This window comes from Limulus polyphemus, unplaced genomic scaffold (genome assembly GCF_000517525.1).
Source record: "Limulus polyphemus unplaced genomic scaffold, Limulus_polyphemus-2.1.2 Scaffold1359, whole genome shotgun sequence".
NCBI lineage: Eukaryota > Metazoa > Arthropoda > Merostomata > Xiphosura > Limulidae > Limulus > Limulus polyphemus.
The window spans coordinates 220139-228146 of record NW_013666969.1 but is presented as its reverse complement, the minus strand read 5'-3'; the positions used below and the strand labels follow the sequence as shown (position 1 = coordinate 228146).

General features: G+C 32.4%; 1 protein-coding gene across 3 annotated transcripts in view; it reads right to left on the bottom strand.

The window, feature by feature from the left end:
- The window catches only part of LOC106463250 (5'-AMP-activated protein kinase subunit beta-1-like), a 32686-nt gene that overhangs the window by 12735 nt on the left and 11943 nt on the right, over nt 1-8008 (bottom strand). For all 3 annotated transcript variants that reach the window (XM_013923256.2, XM_013923257.2, XM_013923258.2), the window contains exons 2-4: nt 5624-5856; nt 4909-5063; nt 168-261 (exon numbers count right to left, since the gene is read on the bottom strand). In XM_013923256.2, coding sequence (XP_013778710.1) covers nt 168-261; nt 4909-5063; nt 5624-5791 — 417 coding nt within the window. In that variant the 5' untranslated portion in view covers nt 5792-5856. The remainder of the gene's footprint in view (nt 1-167; nt 262-4908; nt 5064-5623; nt 5857-8008) is intronic.

The following is an 8008-nucleotide window of genomic DNA, read 5'->3' as shown; positions in this document are numbered from 1 at the left end:
GGAGGAGAGAGAGAGAGAGAGAGAACAATTCTAAATTTAACTTTAAACCTAAAAAGTTCCTTTATTATTTGCATATTTTATATTCTCCTCAAAATTCATTTAAGAGAAGCTTAAAAACTATAAAAGTAATGAAAGTTACAATATCATACATAATGTCAAAAACTAACCTCTTTTGGGTCATGTTGCCACTGCCCATCAACCAAAAATTTATACTGGTGTTCACCTTCAGGCACATCCAAAATAAGTACAAAGTTGTCCTGACTGTAGATAGTTTTAAGATTAAAATTAAGTTTTCAATAACACATAGGTTAATGCATAAAAGGCACTATACAGTTACCTACAATCCAAAGAAAAACACAATATCTAGTGTCATACAAACTTGGCTCACAATCAAATTGACAAAAGATTAGTAATTTTCACTCTACAAACAATGTTTAGACACAAAATGAAGAGAACACCAAGTTTCGGGAGATGCTTATGAGTAGTGATTATTTATAATGTGTCTACATAATTCCTAGAGAGATAAATTATTTCAATCTCACTTTATATACATAAAAAGTAAAACTGAAAAATCTGATGGTTATGTAGTTTTGTTTTTCTTAAGAATTACCCAACTTGTGATTCAGGTTCCATTACATATAGATGAGGTAAAGGTTGCTTTTGGGGAGGGTTAGAATGAGAATGTTGGGATGATAAGGGTTATAAAATGGTTAAGGTTATAGATTTGAAGCTATGGCTGCTTACATTGAGAAATGAGATGACACAGGTTTATATAGTGCGAGGATTCTCTCATTAAATATAGTGATTTATAGTTATTTGCAGTGGGAAGCGTAGAAAGATTAGGATCAGAATTTGCTTGTACTTACAAATTTATAAAGAATTCTTTCAGAGGTGTAGGGATAGAAATAGATAATTGGTTCTTTTGAGTGTTCCCCCCACAGGCTAGATGTGGTTATGAGCTCCTTAACAAGATCCAAGGCTTACATGAAAGACTATTGGGGATATGATTATAGCAATGGATGGACTGGTTGCATAAGTTTTGGGATAAGGGTAAGTTACATCTTAAAGATAGGCTCCACTTAAGCAGGTTATATATATATATTAAAGAATAGTATTAGCTATTATTATTCTAATATTAGAAACAAAATGTGAATTAAGGGCTCTAGTTGAAATAGATAACAATAATATAATGGGAAAGTTCTGAAATCTGGTTAGATTTGAAAAATACTGAAATAGGAGTTATTTTGAAATACTGGTTTATAAGTTGTTTAATAGTGATAGACTTTTTAAGAGAGGGGGTGAAGTGGCTCTTTATATAAGGGATGAGCTACAGCCTGTTGGGACTGAAGACAAACAGTAGTCAACAGGTTGAATCTGTAAGGGTTACAATCATGGATTTCAAAAATAGAAAATCTTTTACTGACATTTGTTACAGGCCACTTGATCTAATGGGTGAGATCAATGAGGAATTGTATACTGAGATAAAGATTATTATCCATAAGAATAATCATTTGATACTTTTGGGAGATTTCAATTTTAAACACACAAACTGGGATTATATGGAGTCTGACAGAGACTGAAAGAAGTTTTACAGTTATCCCTTGTCATTCACAGTTTTGAGTATTCGTGGTACAGCCACAGTCCACCCCCAAAACTAGTGCCAGACTTGCATTGTGTTGCACTGTGCATCACACACTCTCATGCCATGCACCACAGAGTCCCACGTATTCTCAGTCTTTGTTCTACCACAGTGTATCTGTGCAAACCCTCTTAAATCCTCTGCTGCTGCTACCTCGCCTGCCAGCCCTGCCTCCTCATCTGTGAGCTAACCAGATGACTCCCCAAAGGAACACTAATCTACCATACCAAAAACATCATTATCATCATCAACTTCGTCATCTTCAATGTCACGGTCAATATCGTCACCATCTTCTACATCATCATTATTAAAAGCAAGTTAAGTAAAATGATTTTAGTTTAAGATACATTTATTTTACATTACTGTACTATATTTCTCTACTTGCTGTTTTAGTGTGTATTACTGCACATTGTTTCATATTATAAAATGTTGTTACTGTACATACTGAATTTCTGGTTTTAGCATTTGTGGTAATTTCCAGAACATATCCCCTGCAAATGGCAAATGATCAGAGAGCTAACCAGGGAGGGAATGCCTGTTTAGATTTGTTGTTAATCACTAATGAGAATACAGTTGAAGTAAGGAACATTTGGTACACGTTGAGACAAAACTAAAAAATTTTAGTTCCTAATTTTCAGAAAACAAATTTTAGGCCATGAGACTAGGTTTCTCATAAGCGAAATGGAATAAGGAGTTAAAAGGTGATAGGAGACAAGTTTAGGAACTTTTTTAAAATAAATTGTTTTAAATTCAGGATAGTCATGTTCCTAAAAAGAGAAAAAGGATAACAGGGAAGATAAACCAAACTGAATTACTAACAATATTAAGGAGAAAATCGTAGATAAATAAGTTTAAAAAATTGACAGAAAGGTTGGAAGATTTATAGAACTATACGAAAACAAGGGATTTGATTACAAAAAAAAAATAGGAAATCTAAAAACAGATGGCTGATAATATTAAAACTAACAGCAGGGACTTTAAGTGTGCTAAAAGTAAGCAAAATGTTAGAATGGAGATTAGACCCTTAATAGTTGCTGATGGCAAGGTGTTTGTTGTAGATTACGAGATGGGCAAAATCTTAAACATTTTTCTTTTCTGTTTTTAATTCTTCTGTTCTTATAAAAAATTATTATCGATATTGCTGATTCTGAGTATTCTATGGGAAATATTAGAATTGTCCTGAATCATAAAGATGTTAATTTCTTGAGAGTAAGTAAAAAGCTTGAGAGCTTAAAAACAGATAAATGAACAGGGCTGGGCAAGGTTTTACTAAGGGTTTTAAATGAGTTTAAAGGTCAGAATAAAAACCTCTTTCTGTAACTTTTATTACAGTAGGTCAATTGAAAATAGATGGATGTCAGAGGATTGCAGAGTTGTTAATGTTACTCTCATTTTTAAAAAGTGATATAAAAGTTACCCTTGAAATTCTAGATCAGTTAGTCTTACTTCTGTGCTAGTGGGGAAAATTGTAGTAAGTCTGATAAAAATAGCTTTATAAAACCATATAGTGAAATTTGATATCATAAATGAAACCGAACATTGATTCACCAAAAGGAAATCTTGCCTTACTAATAGATTATCTCTTTTTAAGGCAATGGAAAGGGTGTGGAATTGGTGTACTTACATTTTCCAAAAGCTTTCGATATTGTGTCACAAAAGAGAAACTAAGGAAGTTGTAGTTATGATAAAAATTTGGTTTTGGGGAAGTGGGAGAGAAGATATTTTAGAGGTAAGTGTCTGTGTGAAATTCATTTTAATTCTAAAACTGTGAAATACAATTCAGGTATGTTTACCTTTTAAATACTTAAAGCCAGAATACCCAAACTGTAAAAAAGGTGGGAACCACTGATTATGAAAAGAAACCAAAAATACATCACTACAAGACATAGGGCAAGAAGTTAATCTAGACTGAAAAAAAAAAAAATATATATATATATATATATAACCAAGCACAGATCCAGAACTAAAATAGTTCACAGAACATGATTTAAGAGAGAAAGAACAAGTACAGTGGACAAGTATTAAGAAAAAGTTGAACTAGAGGATACTCATGAAGAAGGGTACCTATTCACACATGACACCCTTTAATTCAGGAAAATTGGTCAGTTTTGTGAGGGTAATAGTACATTGAACCTGTGGAGTCAACAGATGGACAGAGATGGTGGTATAATCAGGTAACATGAATACTATGTTCTACTCCTGCAGTGGAAGGTTATCAGGGGGACAGTCCAGACATATTTCATGAAAGAATATACTCCACAGGCAGTGACCTCTCTTCATCAGTTTCAAAAGTAGCCAGTGTAACAGAAATAGGTTCAATACTGAAAATATATAACATACCTGAAATAAAAATGGATGAGACCAGCGGAGTTGTTGTCACCATTAGGGCAATCACTGTAGCAGACAAAGTCAGCTTTGCAGACACTGAAGGTCAATGAGGCATGAGCAAAAATACCAACCTTCATCAAAACAAATGAAAATGGCAAGTGTTATGCAGACTAAGCATCTACATGATCATTTTACCTGCCAGAAATATAAGTATACAACAGCACAAAGACACTGAAAAATCAGGGCAGACAATACAGCTACAACTCTACCCAGCATGTTAAAAACAACTTGTAAATAAGACCTCCAACTAAGTTATAGGAATTCCAGTAATAGCAGAAATAGTTACATCAGGAAGAAAGTTGTAGCAAAGTTAACAGCATGGCTGTCAACAAGAAAATCTTAATTATGGTGGGAAAGAAGAGCTTATATAAAATCCACTGATGTTTGTGCAACATATCACATGGAAGATGGAAGAATAGAAAATTAGGAGTAAGTGTTGCATGCTCTGTTATGTATAAAGAATATTTGGAAATCGATAGTCATGGGTTTTCTTGCCAGTATGATTTCAATCTCAACAAGGAAAGGCTTTCAGTATTTCACAAGTAAGTTTACCTGATTTGAATTCTTTTGTTTATCTTGATTTATTACATAAAGTAGTGAGTAAAAGTGTGATTCCCATATATCAATTAAGAAAATAACACGTGATGTTGGCATCTTAAAAGTGTTAGGCAGTTAACTGGAATAGGATGATATATGAATATCACAAACAAAGCATTTCACAGAATTAGGCTTTTTGATGATTAGCAAAAATATTTCATATAACAGTCAATAACATCGAAACAACTACAACAACTTTAGGTTTAAACTGACAAAGGTATTTGCTACATTAATTCAATGTGAAATAATTTGTAAGTTACCATTTCAACATCTGCTCATCCTACCTGTGTACCATTTTCAAGGGCTCCCACTGCGTAAAACTGCCACTGATATATACATCCTTGCCACCACCTTCCCACTTAAACACAGTTGGTAGTGCAGTTTCATTGATATTTGTGCTTGAAGTAATAGTGGATGCTCTTGGACGCATCTCCCCCTCCTACATGCACAGGAACATTTAAGGAACATTACAGCTGTTTCTACTATACTAATAATAAGAACACTTGTGTTTTGCTCCAATTCAACATCATCCTCAGCTGCATAAAATTTCTTTGCAGACCTACTGCTACATATTATTATGTTAGTCAAACAAAACTTATATGAAACAAACATTGTGTCTCCTTTAACAATAATTCACTACTACAAACAATTTTAGAAGATATATTACATGGGTATTAGACTTTAAATACATGGATATAAATATTAGTTATTAATGATTTAAATATTTTTATGCAATTTAAAAATGTTTATCACTCATATTTAAAAAAAAACAAAAAAAAAAAAACTTGTAATTGTATGAAAAGTTTTCTTGAAGGAATGTCAGCTTTCCACAGACATCAATATAAGCCGAGAAAATATTGTGTTTTGTTAATATCAATATCACTCATGAAAGGCACAAAACAGCATATAAATTGTACACTATGTGTGAAATAAACAGTGTTGTTTGCAAACCAATGAAACAAGATGATTTAACAAATATTTTTATTTGATGTCCCTCACCTTTAATGATAATGGAAAGTCATCACTATCTTCCAGAGAAGGTTGATACAAGAATTTGTTTTTCTTTCCAAATTCAAATGCTTTGTCTTCTCTACCTGGAGAAGATGGAGTACAATCAGTGTCTGATGAATATGCCCTGTCCCGCTTCCCAGATGCAGAGTTCCCCATTACTATATGCTTGAATACAAAGGACTGTTCAACTGGAACACAGGATGAAACATATAATGTGGAATCTAGAGAAATAAAAACAAATAATTATAAACAGTTACTGCCACAGGTTTCTAACATTGGATGGAAATACTGATATTCAAACAATGATCATAAGGTATCATAGGTCTTTTCCATTTTTTTAAACTTTCATTTGCTTTCAGTATGCCTTACACATATATATTTGAAAAGTTGTCATAATAAAAACAAATACACAGCATTCTTATGTATTATGGGGAATTATATCTTATTATTTTAGACCTTTTGTATTGCTTGGTATAGGTGGTTTTGGTATGATGTAGAGACAACATGCGATGCCTATAAATTTCCTGAACGTCTAGATTTCATATGGTGTTTAAAATTTTTGAGAGATTTGATGAAAATCTTGGGTATAAAAACATTAAAGTGCAGGAATTAGTTATTCAGTTGATTACTTAATCAGTGAAATATTCAGTAAGTCAGTTCACCGATGTAAATTTTGAATGTGTTTCAACGAAGTAAGGCATTATTAAGTGAGTGACTATTCATATTTATTAGTGAGTCAGGGTGTAGCTAGTAGAACTTGTACACTACAGTTAAATTAATAAATTGCTTTCATTATCATTAAGTGGATTGAACTTTGCATGATTTTTAACAAACAATCAACAAGAACCCATCCAGTGACAGCAGCCATTATAAAAGCATTGAAACAGAATTTAAAACTTTTGTGAAAATAATAAATTGCAGTAAAGTATAACTGAGTTAAAGTATTATTTTAATCATATCAACTGTACTTCTTCATGAAAATACAAAAACAAAATTCAACCTCATAATACTAGAGGAAAAGTGGAAATAATGATAATTGCAAAAAGTTGTGTGTGGTATGCAGACATAACACATATTTCTACTACTTTATTTAATATAAAAATGTTCAAAATTTCTGTAAACACTGAATATGTTATCTTAATCCTACATGCATAGGTGGGATGTCAAAGTGCACATGCTACTATCTTTTACAGAATGCCATTCAACATAGTATTATGTACTTGATGTCAAATTCATCAACTGTTAATTTTACCCTACACTGCTGATTTAGCAATAGTTTGTGGTAGAGGAAATATCAGACACCAAATATAGGGATAGTGAAAAATACTGTAGATATACATTTTAGAGATCCTAGCCAATTTGCAAATATAGTTGGAAAAAATATTTTTATTCTACACAGGAAGATGTGCACTTTGACTTATCAGAGTCTAAGTCAGACTGTTGTAATCAATTCACAATATATCTTGAATACAACTACTTTTGCAATACATCATATTTTTGTTTGCAACAGGCTTCTATATTTTACTAAATGTTTTCCACATTTTGTGTAGATACATGTAGTAAATTAGAACTACAGTAAACATTCCTTCTCCAAAATGAGGTAAAGGGAGCCACTAAGTTCCCTTTTCCCTAGGGAAGTGGGTCATTCAATTAATGTTAGATGAACTTTCTCATAGGAAAGATTCCAGGAAAGTTAAAAATACTAAGTAGAAATAGACAGTGATTTTTTTTTCCACTGGAAGGTCAGGTGATACCTTGATATTCTAACCTCCCTAAATAAGCAGTAAGAGTAACCATCAGTTACATGGGTAGTGCCTGCACACTGAGAATAATAGCATTATTGTTTCACAAATAGAATGCCATGTTTTCTCAATCTAGAATAAACTGTAAGATAAATTTGGATAACTGATTCAACACATTTCTTTTCTGAGAGCTCTTCAGTAAAGGTGTCCTAAAATACTCTTATCTAAACTTAGTTATTGAATTGAATAAAGATTGTTTCAACATGCTCCACACTGTGTCCAGGCTCTTTCTTTTCTTCGCACTCACTCAGTCAAAGTTAGAGAATTTGCTTCATAATACCTCTTTTGGTGGATCTCATATTATTTTGTGGAATGTACCAAGTTACTCTAAGGTAAATCAGTACACCTAAGAATATCGCCTGTGAAACAACAAAGATTGTATTGACATGACTGGATAGTATTTATACATTACTGAATATGCAAGGCATCTATAACTGAATCTTATGAACATAAAGTTTGGAATTCACTCTTCTATAAAATCATAAATAATACTCAACATTACACTGGTACACAATTAAAAACATTTTATTTAGGCCTATCTATGAGGAGGATGATGTTGTAACGTCAAAAC